At 41.2% G+C, this 21529-nt stretch overlaps 1 protein-coding gene across 1 annotated transcript in view; it reads left to right on the top strand.

Moving 5' to 3' along the window:
• The window catches only part of tmem132e (transmembrane protein 132E), a 91748-nt gene that overhangs the window by 50505 nt on the left and 19714 nt on the right, over positions 1-21529 (top strand). Inside the window, exons 5-6 of the mRNA XM_041052480.1 lie at positions 5674-5817; positions 14932-15137. Coding sequence (XP_040908414.1) covers positions 5674-5817; positions 14932-15137 — 350 coding nt within the window. The remainder of the gene's footprint in view (positions 1-5673; positions 5818-14931; positions 15138-21529) is intronic.

Here is a 21529-nt window from a genome sequence, read left to right as displayed (position 1 = left end):
CCGTTGTTGGAAGGCACAGTGAAGGGGGGTGCTGGAATCTGGTGAAAAAGAGGGAAATTCTTGAGTCAGGCTAAGACTAAAAACTTTCATCATCAGACAACATTTATTGATTTCCAAATGTGAGGGAGTCCAGCAGGTCGGCACCGTGGTCTCCTTGAAAGATGAGGTTTAATCCATCATTTCTTGTGCGGTGACTAATTGGATTGTGAATTATATCAAAGCACGGGGAGATATACCACAGTTAAACAAAAGTTAACACCCATGAAATATGACTGATGAACTGAAAACAGGTGGTCTTATCAAAGCCAACAGAACGGAGCAACTTTATCATTATGGCAGTTTGTTGAGTGGCTTAATGAGACGGTTTTAAACGGTGAGGCTCCCTGTGGTGCAATGACACCGTCACAAGCTGTCTTCACTGACCCAAATAAAACTAAAAATTACCATAATAGTTTAATATTTGCATCAAATTGTAAGTTACGTAAAGATCAGGTTGGAAATAGAATGTTGAAAATAGAATGAACGAATTCCCTCTGAATATATAATAGATTTTTTTTCATAGTGGTGTTGATGACTAATCCTCAAAATGAGATTCCAACAGAAACGGTCTACCGATATCCGTGAGGAAAAAACCGAATCCTCTCCTTCATAGTGTGTTTTGAACGACCCTCAAGGTTATTTTAGTGTGGCCAGGATAAGCTATTGATTTTGGTTGACTGTTAAATGTAAGAACGGTAATAACTGTTGCGGTGGCTCTAAAAGTTGAGCTTCCAGTCTGGATGTGACCTTACAGCAGGTGAACACGCACAATACAACACTGAGGTTTAAAAGCGATTTTTTTTTTTCATGTACAACATCAGAATGTATTTTAATCAGCACGGGGAACACGACCGCTGCGTGTTCACCAAAGCAACCAGGTCAAGGAACTAAAGCATTTAAAAGAGAAATGAATCAGGTCAGAGGATGTAATACTCAAGGAGAAAAAGTCTAACAGTGCAACAAAAAGGTTGGCTCTGAAGTTGCACATCCTTCGGCTCCTTTTGATGTAGAATAACTGTCATTTTAAGTTTAGCGGCAGATGCAAATCAACCAGCACTTTGCAGCTGGTGGCAAAAACCCACTGACAGCTTGTAGAAAAGCTCAGCACTTTCGGAAACTGCTGACATAGAGAGGTGGGAGGTGGCTCTGTATCCAAAATACAAACATTGATGCGTTTTGTGTTATAAAGCAACAGAGATGAAGGTCTAGGACAGGGACCCCTGCAGTAACGTTTCACTGAGAAACGTCTGAACAAAGAGGGAGACAGAAGGAAGGAAGAGGACGAACAGTTTCAGGATGGTAATGCTAAATCCACCCTAGGGCTTTTTTGACACCAAGCCACTCGAGGACTCTTTCACTGGACCTTCTTATTACTTTGGGGAAAGGAGCTGAAAAAGAACAGGCGGGGTGATGCAGAGCCGGAGTTAGCAGTTACGCCAGATTCCCAGCTCCATTAGCCGCTCTGTGCCACAGCAGCTACCAGATGGCAAATTAAAAATGATGTTTTGTGTTGCACAAATCTCACAGCTTGAAGTCACGCATCATATTCGTACATGTATATCTTTGTGCATTCGTAAAGAGACACGTCTGGCAAAATGTGTTGTTTACATTATTCAAAAGCAGGTGGAAACGCTAGTAGCTGAGCTGAGCATTAAAGTCCCACATGCTAAGTGACCTCGCCTCAGTGCCTGTGAAACCAAGACGCTGTGGGCAATTCCAACAAGGCCCCACAGTAATGGATTACATTTAATGGGATGACAATAACCACGAGCAAATTACTCTGTTATCTGTAAACAGTGTGTAGTCAAAAAGGAAATCATTTGTTGGCCTAATAAACCATGTAAACGAGTAAGACATTCAAACTGAGATTATACACACTGATGTTAAACAAATACAAACGGGCGATCTGGTGAGTATGACAATAGTGTCGCTTCAGGAAATTAAAGAATTGTTTTTTGTTTTTGTTTTTTTTTTTCAAATAAATTCAAAATAAAATGTTAGTCTATATTATATAGACTCAACTCTGAACTGATTAAAAGTGATCGAATACCCAATTAACAAGATCTGGATGTGAATCTTAGACTGACCCAACAGTTTAGTTGATTGTGTATCTTAGACATTATCTCTGTTGTTAAAGAAATTAAAAAGAAAAAAAAATTGAGAACCCAATTTTTAAAATTACTGTCAAGTGTTGTAGTTTATACTCCAGTGTAATGTGGCTGAAATAAACCAATTTAGTGAAGTTGGAATTAAAACATTTTTGTATTACCATTAAACAGCATATCTAATAACTTGCTTTGCTGCTTCATACAGAACATACTAATTAAGTGAAATGATAGCTGTGTGCAGTCATGACTGATTTTTGTTACAAGCTAAGTTCAGGTAAGCATAATGAGTGCTCCCATAGCAGCACACATTTAATTGTAAAGTGTCTTGTGTAGTGTAATACTTACCAGATGCCAAAACAGCAAGGAGAGCTCAGGGATGATGTCTTTCAATTAGGATTACACCCCAGAGTCCACAGAGGTCTGCTGTGCTCTGCTTCCCATAAATATTGGCCATATTTTGGAAATTCAAAAACTAAATAAATGAATAAATTAAGAAGCAACCTAAAAAAAAGAAAGCCTCTCAACCACCTTAGCTTTAGTAAGAAAAAACAGTTCTGCCGCAGTTCTGAGACCTTTTCAACCCGCTGGCTCCGACAGTTCAGACAGTTCGGATCACTTTTTTTTTTTTTTTTCTGGAAGCAGCAGATGCATTTTCGCTGCCTCACCACATAGATTTTCAACATTAGCCTACTCACTAATGAGATTCTCTCAGAACGTCTTTTATCTGTTTAAGAGATGCCACCTTTCTCAATAATTACAGCCCCGTTTTCTGTGACTGGTTCAGAGAGAGTTTACGTTCTCATGCTAAAGCGTCACTTTGGAATGTGCACAGTTACTGCCACAGTGAAGGCTGAATATTATCGATTCCTCAGACAAGAAGCAGAACTGTGCAGCCTTATTTATTGATCCGTCTAAAGCCTAAGCAGAGGTTGATTAACATAGGAATGTCTGGCAAAGCATTTGTTCACATTGTTTTCAAGTAGGACTCAATGTGTGAAAGTTAATGGAGTCAAGCTCCTGCTTTTTTTTTTTTTTACTGTAGTTAATGGAATTCTCCGAGGTTATATACTTGGTGTTCTGTTTACAGAAGTGATTTGAAACTGAACCAACACGGAAAAGCTCATTGATAAGGAAATGATACTGCAATATATACTGTACCTCACAGAGACACTATGTCCACAACGGTCCACCTTTGCTATTTTATTGTCTCTGCTCTTTCTTGACTTGTGTAGAACACAGATGTTCGAGATAAGAAGACACCAGCCAGGTTTCCATCCTAATATAAATCAATTTTTAAATTAATTTCCTGAAAATCTGCATAAGAAAATGCAAATTATTGTACATTTCCATTTCTACTCAGTATTTTATTTTTTTGTTGTTTTTTACAAAGTTGCATAAAAACAGGTGGAAAAACCTGCGGGAGCCAGAAGTTATTTCCTGTTATAAATTATCTTGGTATTTGGCTTGATGGATTTGTCAGTATCATACCGAGTAATTTTCAGCCTCTATCTCATTTTGCATGTTGTTTTGCTCGGATCGGACAGAGGGCTTCACTGTTCTCTGCTCCAGCTGTTTGGAAAAGTCTGTAGAATAAAATGAAATTAAAGACGTTTGCAACTCCGGTGGAATTAAAAGCCATTACCTTGTCCGTGGTATATCACTCTACTGGTAATTGCCTCTTGTTATTACCAATTTTATTGATATAGATTTTGCTTCACAAGTAGGTTTTTTGTTGGTTTATGTATTTTTTCTTTGCTCGCTCTTTCTCTTTTTTTGCATTTATGGTATCGACCAGGTCTCTCATGCAGAAGAGGTGTTTGACCTCAAATTGACTGTAAAATTAAAATATTTCAGACTGTATCTTTTTGATCCTCTTTACATCTTTTCACCTGTTTGAGTGTGTTATGGAACTCTTAGACCTTAAGTTCAGTGTCATGCCTAAGAGCCGACTGCCTTTGTTATTTTCTTAGAGTAGATGCTTTGACAACACTCAGTGCTGAGTGTGTGTCTAATATTCCCTCTATGAATAAACAATTCTAAATCTTGCAGCTGAGTAGAAACCCATGAAAACTAGAGCGGGGAGAAAGTCGCTTCATGCTCCACACCCTTATTAAGACTTTAAGATGAGTGCAGAGCAGAAATTTAAATATACTGTATTTGATTTCAGGAAAATTTACATGGTCTCTCTCATAGTCTCTCTCCTGGGCTACTTGTGCACCACAAATGAGAAAACTTGTTACCCCCTTGCAGCTTACATGATCTGCAAAAATATATATATATATAAATAAAAAAAGAAAATAATGAATTGATCTGAACTTCAACTGGAGGCCTGGTGTGTATTTTAATTGGCTGTTTGCATTCCAGTGCATTCATAACAAAAATGCAGATAGAATGACAATGTTGGCCTTGTTTATGGTTAGTTTATCAGAATTCAAGGATTATTTTTATCATTGCCTACAACTTGTTGTATTTACCACAGTTTGAACCCTTTGATATTGAGAAGTTTTAACTATATAGAAAAATGAGGGCAACGATGAAACGGGCATTCGCTCAGTGAATTAAACCTTAATTGGATTAATATTTCAGCGTAGGTACCCGACACATGATCAGAGGGGAAACTACAAGTGTTTCTGTCATGCATAGTTTTCCTCATTCAAGATTATCTTCATGTATTGGTTGTCCGTGAGTAAATGGATTATCAAACACAAAGCTTTTGAGCAGCGGTCAGGCTATTATAGCCCGATTTATGAATATGAACAATTGAGAAATTCTCTATGCGTTTATCTATGCTCTCTGTGCTTTTTTGACCCAATTAAAACTATACTTATACCATATTTTACTCCCAAAAGCGCTCATGGCTAAAATATTCAAATTACAATAATAATACAGTTTCCTGAGTGGAATTAGAACCGAAAACCCGCATTAACACGACAGCTTGTTCACATTCAGAGTTGTTGTGGACTTCAGTGAAACACGTTTGATAAGAGGCATCCATCCCTTAACGAGATTCCTGCTGTGGCCAAACCCATCTCTTCTAACATCCACGTATGATTTCCACTCATGGGCTCAACCTAAAACTGTGTAATGGATAGTTGCATCAGAGCCTGTGCACTGGTACAGTAAATGTCGTGGCTTTTATGTAGCCTGAAATTTAAGCCTGGCGCTGTGATTTGCCTAGTAGGACCACCTTAAAAAAAGTGTTTGGCAGAATGATTAAGGTTGGGATTATCGCTTTTTTTTCTTTGAATTCTCCCCCTTCCCATCCGAGTTTCAGTTACTTCCAGTTGCTCACTGGAAGAAAAGTGCACTGGAAATGAAAATGTCACCTGATGAAATGCAATGAAAGACGCCTGAGTAAAATGAGTTCTGGTCTGCCACTGAGAGTGTCACCTGGGAGACACAGGAGCCCTGATGGTAATGGTTTTAAATGTGGACATCAGTAACACTGATGAAATATCAAGAAAAAAATCACTCTCTGCCTCTCACTGTTTCATGGATATGATGTCTATTTCTTTTCTCTCTTTAGGACACCGAGATTATCAACACAGCCATTCTGACTGGACGCACTGTGGCCATTCCTGTCAAAATGGTCTCAATAGAGATGAATGGAGCAGTCACTGATGTCTCAGCCTCTGTGCAGTGCAAGTCCTCAAATGAAGACATTGTTAAGGTACAGTAAACCTGATTTCCTCGATCTCTGGATCTGGGGGAAGATGTCAATTTAGAAAATGTAATCCCTTTACCCGTCCACGAATACTGGAGGGTAGCTCAGCACCGCGGTAACAACATCAGGAAAGCATAAAAACTTCATTTTGGGATGCTCCATATGTACCCTGGATTTGATTCCTGCCTTATGCCTCAGATAAAATCAATGGATGTTCATAAAACTCTGTATATATAATAAATATGGTGGCAGTAAAGAGCTCCATGGCTTGTTTTCTGAGGCAGCGAATCTACTGCAAGGAGACACCTTGTCCACAGTTTTCTGCTTGCCTGATGTACTGTAGTGGAAAAACCCACCACCTCTTGTTGCTCACTTTAAGCGTGATGCCTGCAGGCAGATATAACACCCCCCCGGATCCGGAACAATCACTGCTCAGACTCACAGGGAATCCGAGCTAAGCGGACAATTTCAAGTCTGGTTTGTTGATTAAGCAAATTAAAGTGGGATCACAACAACTTGCAGAGCCCATTAGAGACTGCGATTACGCACTTATTATTTTCTCCAGTCGATTACAGTCATAATAGATTGCACTATAGGCAGATTGTATGAGCAGTACAGCAAAGTGTTGCCATTTAAAACTGTTGATCATATTAAACACGATGGAGGAAAGGAAGGTGTGACATTAGAAGAAGACGACAATGTGTAATGTGTGTCATTATATTCAAATGTGCAACACTGTGGACGGTGCAGCCAGAATATTAAAGCAGTCATGGTTCCCCCAGGCTTTTAGGTTTTATTACACAACATCCTTACAGAGACACAAATCGAAGCTCAATACTCAAATAATAAACACAGCAACAGTACATAATAACAGCAATAATGCATCAGCAGCACTATCAGAAATACATATTCCTGCCTTTAGAAGTTTTTCTTTGTTTTTTTTTTTGACAGAGGAGTGTCTTAATGAGGCTGGTAAAATTGAATTAGTGCAGAGTCTCAGTCTCAGTTGACAGCAGGGACAGGTGATTCAGTCTGCGTTGGCTCATTGTGGATCTCCGTCTGTTTTTAAGTAGCCCCAGTTTTGAAAAAGAAGGTCATAAATAACCAGAGTGCTTTTTTAACCTTTGGAAACACTGACTATCACTTTCTTCCTCTTATAAGTTGTGCCACTGACCTCGCTGAGGTGTCCTCGATTTTCTTTAATAAATTCTCTGCATGCAATCTGTTCTGGAGGTGAACCGCTACTGTACAAAGATCTTCGATGGAATACTGTTCAAAAACCCAAATGCTGAATACATTTGTAGGAGTGATGCCTCTGATCCATTCCTGTGACAAGTCCATCTATTTCTGGCGTAATTCTGGGGCAGAGCTTTTGTTGCGAGCGCTTGTGCTGACCATCTCAAATCGGACTTTTCTGTCCTACATTTCTGTCCTGTGGTTGTCATTGGGCTGTTAACCTGCTGTAGCTATCTGCCGACTTGATGTGGGTTTGGAAAAAAATGAAAAAGTGTCTGTGTGCAGCACACAGTACGCACCCGCTCCACTGTGTGCAGGTGACGATATACCAAACACACTCTGGCCTCTGCCTCTGTCTCCTTTCATCTGACTGATTATCAGTGTGAGGACCAGCTCTCCCATCAGGTCAGTAGATTATAAATATATTATTGATGAGGGGTGTAATGATGTTCTCTTGCCAGCATTGCCGTATTTTTCTATATGCGCTTTCAAGAATGGATCGAACTCGCTGATAACTTCTAGCGCACCCATAAAGTTTCCATTATCAGGCTGCCCAAAAATTTCATTGTGTCCCCTGAAAGGCCCCTCTTTAAAACCTCAGTTCAATATTCCCATTCACTGTCAAAGTGTTTTTATTTTTATTTTTTATTTTTATCGTAGATCTGAATCTATATGCCCAGCATCAGCACAGTGCATAACATAAGCAACCATAGCCTTTCTATGGCTTTCTCAGCCAGGCGCCCGGCTGCATTTTTTCCAGTCACTATAAGTCTGCTATGAGCGCAGACTGAAGATCGCTGTCCCCAAATTATTTATATGGGGGAAAAAAAACACACACAGTGCCTTTTGAAGGGGAGTAAAGCAACTTTTCTCTTGGCACAGTTTCACTATTTGCCAGTTTCTTTTTAAACAGGGTTTTGGAAAAGCAGCTCTCTCAGGTGTTTGTGTTGCCTTTCTGAGGCAGCGACATCTGCGCCTTTGTTTTGACAAGTTTCAGGTCCCATTTAAACCAAATCCAGTCACTTTAGGGATTTTCTGCAACAGATCTTGGTCACACTGTTCTTTCTTTCATTTTTGTGCATCAGTGCTATGCTGTCCAGTAGCAGTGACTGGCCATATGATGCTTAATTTTTTAAATGTTTCTTGAGGGGCGGTAGGTGTGAAATGTTTTTTTTTTTTCTCTGAAGTACATTTGGATTATTAAAAACAGTCTGGCCAGTTCAGGGCCCTTGCACAATTGGGGCCCCAAGGCTGAAGCCTAGGCCAGCCTGTGCGTAAATCCACGCTTTAGTGCAGCCTGCCTCTGGTGATATTCTGTCTCTGTGGGTGATATTGAGATGAACTGTAAGGCCGTGCACCCTGTCTGTCAGAACACCTACAGGGTGTTTTATCTTGCTTCCCTGGATAAAGATGGAGTTAACCAGGGAATCTGGCAAATGATAGCAGCGCTTTTCCTTAAATTTTATTGCATTTCTCCAACTCTAGCTCCTTCTTATTTAAAGGTTGTGCAGCTATTGAAAAACTCTGAATACAGTAACAGCTGCATGTGAATATGCTGCACTCGGAGGGAGATAGCCTCAAGGGAGAGGGAGGTCGGACGTGACTTGCAGTAAGATCAACTTTGATGTGACAGACGTACGAATTTTCTCCCAGTAACAGAAATCTTTCAATTCGACCACATTCATTTGTTGTATTTGAAGAATCTGAATCCAGTTTGTGTCGACTTTTTTTTTTTTTTAAACTATCATATAAAGCTGGGCTAATGAAATGCTGTTCGGTGGTTTAGCAGCTCCTCAGGTCAGACAGGTCTGATTGGAGATTTTACAGACTGAGGCCATGAAGCCATCAGGCCGAATCACACACTGGCTTCTATCGTAGTGGTTATGACTGGCTAGTATCTGTTCCATTAAAAGACCTGTATATGTCACATATATTTTCCCTCTGATATACTGAACCAATCCTAATGTTTCTTTCCACACGCTGCGCGTGTTATCTTGTATACAAATTGGCCCAAATGAATAGACTTGGACACCAGAGGGAAAACAAATCAAGCTGTGAATTAAACTCATGGTAGAGTTCAGATCAATGAGTTTCCTGTATAGATGTGTTTCTTTGAGGTGGGAGGGGCTCCAGTTGTGGTGTATTGTATTGTACTGTCAATAGGAAAAGAACAAGTCGTGCATTGGGAAGGCTTGCCTCAGCACGCCATTTATCATTTTTCATTATCCATTAAAGACAAGGCGCATGTGATATTGAGTGGGCTTGCTTCAGTGCGCTTGCCATTGAACATTCAAGGCTAATTTAAAATGAGCCCTTCAGGCCCAGGAAATACACGAGTCATGACAGTTCAATAAAACGTCCCCCAGAACACAAAAAATAAAAGATTCACATTGAGGCTTACAAAAGTGGAATCCTCCCTTACGCTGCTGCTGTTGTTGTTGTTGTTGTTGTTTTTTATTCTCTTTTTTTATACCACACACGTTCCTCTCATGCCAAGAGTCATGTCAATTTATTCTTATCACTTGCTTGTTTTAGCTGCGGCATGCTGGCTGTGTTTTTTTCAGAACACTACAAATGAGTGGTTCAAAATACACGCACCACAAAACTTTCCAGTACCTTCTCACGTCTCCTGCTAGCCTCGTGACTTGAGATTGCAACTCCTACGGCATTTAAACTAAAATTATTTTCAAGACTTCTTCCCTGAATAAAGCTTTATTTTGGGCCCTGGATTCTCATTTGGATATTTGCCAACCCACAGGCTGTTGTGTGTGTGTGTGTTTTTTTTTTTTTTCCCAACTTCGAGAGTAAAAATAGGTGAGAGGCTGTCATTTTTCTTTACTGGCATTTTTTAAAATATTTCTCTCGCTCTTTCTTCTTCGGAAATAACTAAGCTGCAGCGTGCATCACAAGCCTATTGCAGATAAGCCAAACCTATGTGCACAGTTTGTAGCTGTACAGTATGTGTGTGTGTTAGCGTGTATGTGTGTGCAGGAATAATTTTAAAAGGTGGGAAAAGATAGAAAAAAGGGGACATGCTGGCCATCACAGGCAACACATGCTGACCCCCATTCCCTCACTGATCATCCTCTCCCCTGCTGCTGGGACACATATAACCCATCTGAAGGCAGAGATAAGGCCTCGTGTCTGCACATCACATCTCATGCCTGTGGTCATTCTGCACATACCGTATCGGGTTGAAGGCTCCTTCCTCCATGTCTCACTTCCATACGACTGTGACACATTTACCTTCAGCGCAGCTCCAAGAAACAGGAAGTTAATAACATCAGCTGCAACTTTTGTTTCGCCGTTTACTTAAACGTCCTTACAACTTAGAAGTGGTTTCAGTGATGGGTTTTGATTTGGGATGAACTGGGCGGGGCAGATTTGCTGTATATCTCAAAACCTCTGCAGATAACACCAGAAGCGCACGGCTAGATACCAGCAGTGGTTTGTTGTTGTTGTTGTTGTTTTTTTCTATAGTTTAAGTGAACAGTTATTTTTTTTAATTACACCCAAGCTGTTTCCAGAAGTCTCCAAAGTCCCAGCTTTCAAGAACAACAGATCATTTTCATACTCAACATCATTAATCCAAACAACAACAGGCAAATGGAGGCTGGCTCATTTAGCTAACACGGCTAAATGAACTCATTGGTTTCAGTGCTCCTGAAGCCAGAAAAGCTTCATAACAGCTACAAGACAGAGTCCCAGTAATGCTAGCCATATGTCAGCTTTCATTCAGTGTTCATTTGATACATATATTATCCCTAAATGGAAACTCAATTTGGCATAATGTTGTGGCAGCTCACTTTGTGAATATTTAAATATGAGAATAAAGTCATGGATAATTGTGTTTTCTGGGAACGTCATCGGGATGGCTCCATTTTTCTTCTGCACCAGTGTATTCTTTGTTGTGTGTGTCATTGACATTGAAAGGTGGCAGAGAAAATCACTTGTCTTCCCGGAGTCTATTTGATACAATTAAAGGAAATAAGAGCGCAGGAGCATAGCAGCACAAGCAGCACCTGCAGATACAGCACAGGAACAGAAGCTGTGTTTGTGCATTCACCTGGCGTAGTTTAATTTTAAGCAGCCCGTCAGAGTGTTTATTCCTGACCGCCTCAGGGATAATTGCAACTGCAAAGGAAATCATTTTGAAACCATCGGCATCCAGTTTTGTTTATTTTTGTCTTTGCCCAGTTTTTATGAAGACCATGGATCCGTTGCAATTGAACTTCCAGTCCAGTATTTTCCATGTCACCCAGTTTCTCTGTTGACCCATCCTACAGTTTAATATAAGATAAATTAACAACATACTCTATAAATTAAAAACAGATATGTAAGCTGCGCTATCCACACACAATCCCCATACACCTATAGTACATCACCCTGGACTAAAGTCAGAGAAAGCATCAAAATGGAACAGTAGATTGTTATTACAAGTTCCTACTCATATCAGTGATTCCTTGTTGATTTACTGCCTGTTTTATTCAGACAGATCACTAGTTTATTAATGAAACTGTTGTGAATTATGAATTTTAGCATTACTCTTTAATGTCTTTTCTTGTCATCTCTATCATTTTTTGATTTCCACCCACACAATCCGGTGAACATGTCTTCAAGAGACTAAAGTCAGTTTTGATCGGTGTATTTGCGTCTCCAGCCGTCAGTCGTCGTTTTGTGTTCACCCTGATCGATACAGGTTCGTCCTCTCATCGGTGGTTTGTCATAAAAGGTGAACAGCTCGTCATAGGGAGCCAGAGCCTGTGTGACAAACTTGGGGTATGGAGCTGGAAACATGTGGGTCTTTATGAGGCAGGGAGGGTCCTAGGGTCATTTCATGGTTTCCATGTCCTCATGGCTGTGAGGGTCCATGTGACATAAATTTCATCAGCTGGCCAAGTCCGGCGGGGTCCACGCGGACCCCTGAGCAGATGTCCATGTGTAGCCCAAAATTTGAGACGGGACAGACTGTCCGCACTCTCCTGGATGCTCATTTTCTGCACTGTATGAATGCACTGTGTTCCACATCTTCGGTCCTGTTCTTGTCGCAGGCGCAAACACTGTTGTTGTTTGGTCAAAACACAATATTGAATTGCATTATGGGAAGTGTAGGATGCAGTAGATTACGTAGGCTATGTGATTTTTTTTTTTTTAAATCTTTCTCTTGCAGATCCCCCAGTTTTGCAGAAGTTAAATACGGAATTGCTGATATTCTCCTCTGAGAGGTCGCGTGTAAATAAGAAGCCGATGATGTGATGGCAGTGAATTTGTAATAAAATTATGGCTCAAGTTCCACAACTGCTCTCTGCCCAGAATGTGGATGAACAGAAGACCGTTCTGTTCTGAATCTGTGGTGCTGTATGAAGGCTCACATTATAATAAAATGGCACGAACACGCTGAAACGCCTGCTTGAAGGACAGAAGCTGCTGCCTTTACTAGAACCGTTTGGGAAATTAATTCAGTTAATGTTATGGAATAAATGTGTGAAAGGCCCCTAGGTGTCCTCACCTTAATTAACCCAGCCAGTCTTTCACTCTGCATCATGTGACCGGTGCACGACCAAATGAAGGCGGCACTTGCACTTGTCCTGATGATCTGTCTCCGCCCAGGCAATCTGCTGGCACCATGGAGGATGCCACAGCGCATTAGCAGCAGTGTGACGGCATGTGGCGGCTCAGTGTGTGAAAGCCCTCCTCACCAGGCCCCCACAGGGCCACTGATACCCAGAGTTGCTAACAGCTTTTGACTTGCAATTAGCCAGCCAAGTTTATCAGCAGCAATAGCCGCAGGAGCTGAGGCTGCAGCTAGAGCACGTTTCCAGTCTGTGTGTGCATGTACATGTGAGTTTGTCTTTAAGGTAGAAGGGAGTGCGTGTCAGACAGATGTTCTCAAGTCTACGTACGGCAAACCATGCTGTGATTAATCAAGGTGGCCGGGGTCATTGTGTTCAGTTGCTTCTTTTTCTCTCTTTTGTAACTCGGTTCATGCAGGGAAGACTACACATCAGCAGACAGAACAATAACGCACAAAGACTGGATACCGTGGTAGCCCGTAAGGTCAGACCCTGCAAAATTGCATTAACTGAACCAGAGGGAAAGACTGTCATCTTAAGAAGTCCTTCCACCACCCACCCCCTCTCCTTACTCTGGCCTGTCTGCATGGAGGGGGGAATTATATTACCGACCTCCTCCCAGTTATGATGAATCCCCAGCCCTGAGAAGACTGGCCAGCCCGACCTCCATTTGCAGGAGATTAGATCCTCTGATTACAATGCCAGCTACCTCCCACCACTAGATAAATCTTCAACGGGAGCCCAAAAGCAAAGCCCTCCAGATCCATTGCAGTTAATAATTTAGTGTTTGAGGGGGACAAGTATTTATGATAATTAAAACCGAGCTGGAGATTTTTGAGTAGATGGGAAGGCTAACGGATGGTTTTAAGTTAAAAATGGCATTTGCTGAGACTTAAATTTAGAAATTTCTGTGTATTGAATTCATACTCTGTTTCATCGCTGTGTCACAAATGATATCACATTACACGAATGTCACACAAAAGGTGACGTGTGGAAATGTTTATTAATGTGCCATGTAGGTATCATGAACTAAAGTTCATGTGAAATGTCACAGCGCTGTCAGCCTTCGTATGAAATGAATTGTGTCTTTCTGCCTAAAAGCTTTTGTTGGCATATTATGTGCTCGTATAATTGTTCATAGATCATTATGCTGAGAATGGGCAAGAGAGGTGGAGGGGTTAGGACGTGGTTTGAATGTCTGATTTGCACTGTACATGCTTAACAAACGCTGGGTTACTTAGAAGCACTAATTTGACTGCATAAAAGATGCAAATTAGATTAGAGAATAGCCTGCAGCCAGTAAGCGTTGTTTACAGCACTGTGCCTTCAAGGCCGGAGAGTCTGCAGGTTTTCATTCTGACCAAACAGAAGCAGTAGATGATTTTTACTGATTCGTTCCACGTCTCCGGATGAGGCCAAAATGAAAACCTTCTGCCTCAGTGGCACACAGCTGAGAGGCAGCGGTCTACAGTTTGCTAAGTATCAACATACAGCCTCTTTTAAAAAGCGGTTTCACTCAAATTACAAACAAAACACACAGCGTCTCGTCATTTTCTAACACTAGTCAGCGCAGATAGATTGATTTTGGTGTATGTCTGTCTCTGAGGTTTCTGCCACATTTCAGTGCAGGTGAATTGAGTTTCACAGCATTGAAAAATTAGGTTTAAAAAATTCAACAGCAACACATCTTTCCAGAAACAGTGTCCCTGCTACTGCGGATAATCAACAAGACCTCACTGAGAAGAGTTTTCTTTGCTCCAGTGTTTTCTGGGGTATCCAGAGTAACCAACACATTGTTTGTGGACAGAAGTTCCTGTTGGGTTTTTTTTTAATGTAATTTTTCAATGATTTAAATGCCACAAACAAAACTTCATGCTTCGCCATTGTATCAAATTAAGGAGGGAAACTGCAGAGACAGATATTTTAAAAAAACAAATAACAAAATTAAACCAAAATCTGCAGAACTGGACACCTATTGTGAGGCCTCAGGGAGGGTTTTGTTCTGTTTTATTAGAACCAGTCAGTGAACCAAACCTTTAAGACAAAATGAAAGTGTTGGCACAGATAATTAATGTGCCCTGAACTTTCACATCACATTCAGATTTCACAAAACATTCCAAAAGATCTTATTCCTCACTGTATATTTGCTTTGCTGAAATTATCAACCTTGAAATGCTCTGTGATGAATTGTGGCAGTGACAGCTGCATTCATACTGTGCTGTATATCATCACATATCATCTAGATCCTCTGCCACTGCCGTGACCATTACCATATAGATGGTCTCTGACTTCTGACCCTGATCTGTCCTAGGTGTCCTTGAATTGCGACTATGTGTTCGTCAACGGGAAGGAGACGCGGGGCTCCATGAATGCCAGGGTTATCTTCAGCTACGAGCACCTGAGCGCGCCGCTGGAGCTGACGGTGTGGGTGCCCAAACTTCCCCTGCAGGTGGAACTTTCTGATAACAATCTCAGCTTCATCAAAGGCTGGAGGGTTCCCATTCTCCCCGACCGAAGGTAAGACTGTGGTGCACAGGACAGAGCTACGATTGATTTCATGTTATAGGGAAATCACAGTTTCATGCAGCCTGTGTCCTGTTTTGATATCTTTAGCCATCAATCATTCCCATCTGGAATAATATCACTAAGTTAACCACTCTGAGATTTGGGAACATGGCAACATCACCAAAAGACATCAAGAGGGCAAGAAACAGTTTTCCACTGCAATGAGCGATTATTATTATCCTCACTCTCGATTTTATGTCAAAGTAAAGTGGTTTGAATAATCTGGCTAAACTGTTGGCTTGTTTATGGTCTGTCCCATAGTCTGACGTCTAGTGTTTTTGCCATTTCTCATTGTAGCAATGTTGCAGCGCTCCCAGAACTGATATAAATGATGGCATGGTAGTAGACGTAACAACACATTTCTCAACCAATCAATAGGACAAATGAACACTATGAGATTGTGACGTATGAACTGCGAAAATACGACCCGAGGTCATGGAAACAAACTCTGAAGAACTATACAGTGCATATAATAGTGTCTTTTAAAGGAGGACTCTTAAAGCTCTTACCTCCAAGTTGTTTTCTTCTGTATCTTGTGGTAAAAGGTACAAAGCCAGTATGCATTTGCTGCAGCAGAATGCACAGTATTTTGGACGTCTTGTTTGTACATGATTACCCGAGGAATCGTTATTCAAAGTGCGAGAGTACATGGAACACCACAGTCTTAAACACGAGAAACCTGCCTCCTGTCTGTTTTCCAGGATTTTATGTGTAGTTGCTTGTTTTGCTCCAATTAGATGCTCCGGCTCAAGCACACGGCGAAAATGTACCCCGCGAGTGCAAAGCTCTCGAGTGCAAATTGAGCTACGATGTTGTCATGTATGCGTCATACACATCTGATCCCATTTTATACAACAAGTCTTAGACGCTGGCTTAATTTGACTTTGAGTAAGTAAGTACACAGAAAGCTTTTCAGAATTAATACTGGCTGTACTTTCAGACAGGTAATGATGTTTTTGGACTAAGAAGCGGGTGATCTGGAGTGTTACTCGGGATTGAAAATGATGGTCAGACCTAAACAGCTGTTGTAGGTGTATTTCCAGGAGGCTGCTGTGTTTTCCATATAACTGGATATGCAGTAGTACAGCCGTGTATCCCATAACACTGTGACTGTTAGACTGTGATAAGGTTATCTGCTCTTATTCTTGTATTCTGTTTATATTCTTGCCATTATAAGGAATCAAGGCCAATTGTGTGGTCGTCATGTCAATATCACAGAAGGAATCCAGCAGGTAATAAAAACCCAAATGTGGTGTTGGCTACAAGCCTTAAATATATAACACCTTTAGATGTGGGGGAAAAAAAACGGCACCAGTGGGAGATTAAGGTTGTTTGCACCAGGACCCCAGTGAAAAATGTAGTCTTAGGTTAAGGAACCTAGGCTCATTAAAATATTCCAACATTCTTGTCATGCATAGAACAGTAACAAACAGGCCCACAACCCTTCATTTAGGAAGTGTTTAATGGGAGCATTAACACTCGCGCGGGTGGCTGCTGTCGTCGCCGCTGGAGTACATCACCATAGACCAAATCCATTTCTACCCAACCTGAATACAAATGGCATGTTTAAGGAGTTGTTTGAAGGATGAAGGTATATCAAATGACCCAGAGTGCTTGGAAAACATCTCTCAGAGCCTCATTTTTCAAAGATCCCCAGTGGGTTATAATGGGCTATAGATGGTATATTATTTTGACATGCAAACTGTGTCTTAAATCCCCACTTTAGTGCCACTCGTTTGTTTTTTTGTGAAAGGCCCAGCCAATCAAGGTGGAACCCTGCAGATGAGGAATCACATATGTGCTCTTTTCAGATTTGTGGGATTTTCAGGCCTCGTTATTTTTTGAATAGTGTTTACCATTTGTCCAGTGTTTACCAGGCCCCAGGGTTTGCCGGCAGTCTCATAAGGTATAATTCTCTACCATATTATATTGTTGTTCAACTGGTCCCTGAATATCAATAGTCGGACCAGTTGCTTCAAACAAATTGGTGTGGTTTTAAAGTTTGTTTTTCTAAACTACATATCTCTACAATTCTTCCATCCCATTTTCCATGCATATGCCTCCCTCTGTGCCTTCTTGGAAACAGTAATCAAAGACCCCTCGTGAGATACTTTAGGTTGCTGTGATTCCCACACAGCCAGGCCAGAGGAGTTAATTTCACTGCAGGTGAAACATTTCTTTTCTTGCATACTGTTATTTGGATTTCCTGAAAGTATGTAATTTTCTTTTTTTTTTTTTGTCATTCTTGTCATTCTACATGGTGCCACATGCAGACTGTTGACGCTGTTGATACTGACTGGTACGGCCTTCCGAGAGTAGTCTTTGTGTTTTCAGTGATATTTCTGGAGATGAGTTTGGACACGTCGTTTGATGCATGCGATCTAGCAAGTTTTGTTTTCCTGTTGCCTGATCCACAGCTGTACCTGCCGTAGACTGGCGAGGGCCTGGTACTATTTAAACATGAAATATGTTCAAGAAGTGCAAACAATTGTGAATTTCCCCTAGGGGATGAATAAAGTATCTATCTATCTCTATCTAACAAAAGCAGTCCCTGCTTATGTACTTAACTGATTGATTTGAAAATAGTTTGCACCTCATTTCATGGGTAACTGTACCTGTTGAACCTACTGAACCCGTGTCGAACAGCATCCCTCATCTCTCGCCCTCGCACATTTTGCTTTGTTTAAGAATCAAACCCAAAGTTTGGGAGTTAAAACTTGACTTAAACTTGAGTTTCAAAACTTCTTTGTGACTTGCAAAACAGCAACCTGGACATGTGCCACTAACAAAACAAGACCATTGCCAGCAACTAGCTGCATGACTGGCAAAACTATTGTGCCAAGATGCCAGGGAGGGAGAGATTAGACAGACAGCAAGTGGATTTACGAGAAATCATCTTAATTTTGAGAAACGTCAGCAGTAACAATATCGCTGGCATGAGAAAGCAGGTTCTATTTGTCCCGACCTTGGTCTTATTTGTTTAGAGTCGTTATAAAGTGCTGTGATAATGAATTAGATGATGTTTCCAAAGGCCTCACAAAGCACTGTAAATAATACCTCATGCTAGGATTGAAAATAAGAACTCTGCAATGAAGCTCATCAGTCATCTGAAACACACTCCAGTAACACCGAATCATGATGATTATCTGCATCAGAATCCGCTAAAGCTGCTTTATTTTGTGATTATTAGACTGAATTGCTGTCTTTTCTCTAACTCCCCTCAATCCTCACAGCACTCACTGTCTCTTGCTTATTTTCCTCCGCTCACGACTGCTCTGACTCTCCTTTACACAACCTCTAACCTCCCACACTCTCTCCCTCGCCTCCTTAAGTCTTTTATTTTCCTTTCTGTTGCAGTCTTTCCATCCTACATTCCCTCGCTACAGCAAAGTGACACGTTCTGAACCTTCATGTGCAGCAGGGTCTCTTGGCCTGCAGTGGGCCTTTGCTACAGTGCAGCTGAATTGCTCACTGGCTGCATTATCCCGTAACATGCTCTAAAAAAGGAAAGAAAGTGTAATCGGGCGGGCAGCTCGTGTGCACTGAAGCTTCCGCTTGTACGGTTGTATCAGAGACTCTAATAAGAACAGACAATATTCTTCTGGGGGAGAAAATATATCAACCTTATTTTCAGGTACAGACTCAGGAAGGTAAACTTTCACTGACCTAAGCCAAGAGTTGTGAAACTCCTTGACAGAGACAGAAAAAGTCTTACTGTCTCATTGGGTTTTTCTTCCACCTTTAACTGAATGAGTAGCTGAGGGTGCAGTCTCAGCGTCTGCTGTGGGGTTAACTCGCTTACCTTCTAAGTACTATAGCAACTACATGTCCTGAAGCTATGCTGTCAGTCTCCAACACGCAGCGACACACAGAAAAAAAAAGTCCACATGATATCCAGTGCCAGAGATCTAATGGGAACTGGTAGGAAAGTGCATCATTACTGACATCAGGTTTAGGTTCTAGTTTCTCAGTTCCCAACAGAAAACATCAGCCAGTTGCTCTTGATTAGGTTTACTGTTTTAGGGTTATTGCACCTTTAAGGGACACTCCAGTGATTTAGCTTTCACTTCGGAAAAGTTGGTGGACTCACAGGAGATTAAAAAAGAAAAAGCATTGGAGCAGCAGAGGCCAACATATCACGACTATTCCCTTATAAATAGTTAATATGCATAAAGCTCCAAAAACACCGGATCCTACATTTCTCACCAAGAAGCATCTTGTTGTTAGATCCACCCTGCTGCTAAACAACCACATCTTTCCAAGCTCCACACCTCTACTGTGTAACACAGACTTTCAGTTATAGATTTAAAGTCTGGAGGTCCAACCTGAGGTGACCCTGTTGTCATCAGGGGTTATACTCGCATATTTTACAAAGCTTCTCCTCCCAACAATGTAGTTTAAGTCTATTTTTCAGATATGTTTCCCTGACCCCAAAGCTGTTAATGAATGATGAGTTTGGTAGTAAAGCCACCGTCTGAAATTTAAACATATAAACTCACATAACAAGAAACTTTTATTGACTCAGTAGGTAAATAATGTTTGTCTGCTACTGTACAAAAATTCTTTAATCTCAAAATTATCCACCCATCCAATATCTATATACACACTTACCCTGTGCAGGGTGAGGGTTGCTCAGGGGCAGGATCCTGCCTCAGTTCAGGCAAGAGGTGGGGTACATGTTTGACAGGTTGTCAGTCTATTATAGGACTCACACACATGTAGATACAAGGAAGCCATTTCAACTCACACTCACACCAATACCCCAAACTTGTCTTTGGAGTGTGGGAGGAAACCAGAGAGCCCAGAAAAAAAACACAAACAGATGGAGAAAAAGTACAAACCCCACACAGAAATACCCCAACCTTGTTGTTGTTAAGTGCCACTGCTGACGGCTGCTCGTTGGAGTTGCTCATATTTTCAGCACTGTTTAGTTCAAGAGTACATTTTCAGATTTGCTCCTGAGGCTCTGATTTTCTGATCAGTTTTCTTTTTTAGAATCATTTTTTTCTTTTTTTTTTCCTGTTTATTTCTTTTGATTCTTCCTACGAATGAAAGTGCACCAAATGGTCCAGTCTCCACCAGAATGATGCATACTAAATTGTGTGAACAGTTTTCAAATGATTTTTCTAAAGCCTCTGTCTGAATGTAAAAACACAATTAAAGAACGTGCTTGTTAAGATGTGCAAAAACTCCCCAATTTGTGAATTAATATTTGACACAGAATCCATAATGCAAGATTATTGTGACCCTCAAATGGCTTAATTACTACAGTTAAACCAGGTTCAGTTTCTTCTGGCAGCTACACGCTGTCTTCTTTGTATTGTTATTGTATTGTTATTGTTTTCCTGACTGCGTGTAGTCAGTAAATTTCATTGCATTGAGTTGAAATCCTAATGGCTTGGCCACATTGTTGGAAAATCACAGAGTGATTGTGAAAGTGCTTTACATTTTTTATTCATTTCAAAGTAACAAGTGCATCCAACCATAGACACAGAAGTGATACGTCCATGACCCGAGCTTAATCAGAGCGAAGGAGGTTCACGGGGTTATGTTAAAGTTGCCTGAGTGAACAGCTGCATGCAGGTACCTCCAGTGACCCATGAGAGCCTTACGGGAGGCCGTTTTTTTTTTTTTTTATTCTTCAACATCCTATAACCTGCCAGTGCAAAGTTATAGGCAGAGCAGAGTGCTGAAGTATTGGTGGGAGTGATGAGGTGTGGAGAAGTAGCGAGCTCAGATGAATTAATAATCAAACCCATTAGGTGGGACAGGTGGAAAGGTACACGGGCTTTTGCTGTTAAGAGAGTGTATTCTAAGCATTTATGAGACCTCAGGACGGAAGTGCTCGGCCTGATAATCAGACCTATTCCTTGAATCAATGGGTGGGATGTATACTTTGCCGGCGGCTGACAGCCCCGCCGCCTCTCCTGAATCTCAAGTTGTTCAAATAGTTAAGTCGAAGCGAAGATTAAGCAGAGGAGTGCTTTTTAAGGAGAAACTGGCAAACTGTCGATCCTGCCGAGGGAAGTCGGGCAACTCATACATCTTGTTGTAGAGCAGATTGCACTCGGCGGGAGATGCACCTGGCATGTTTAACCCCGCTGCCCAGGGCTCCTGTGAAATAAGAAGGGCACCAGTCCAAAACTCTGCTTTTTGGTGCTTATCTCATTCCCTGCTGGCGTGGAGGACATTTTCCTCCATCGCCACTACATCAGAACAGATAACGTGATGGATTTTTTTTGTGGAGCGGCGCCAAGTTTCTCATCAGTGTTATGATGTCAAATTGTGAAAAGAGCAGGGACCCTTAAGAACAGAAGGCTCAAACTGAGACGTAGAGTCAGGCC

This window comes from Toxotes jaculatrix, chromosome 12 (assembly GCF_017976425.1).
Source record: "Toxotes jaculatrix isolate fToxJac2 chromosome 12, fToxJac2.pri, whole genome shotgun sequence".
Classification (NCBI taxonomy): domain Eukaryota; kingdom Metazoa; phylum Chordata; class Actinopteri; family Toxotidae; genus Toxotes; species Toxotes jaculatrix.
The sequence above is the reverse complement of the archived record's forward strand: the minus strand, read 5'-3'. Positions and strand labels throughout refer to the sequence as shown.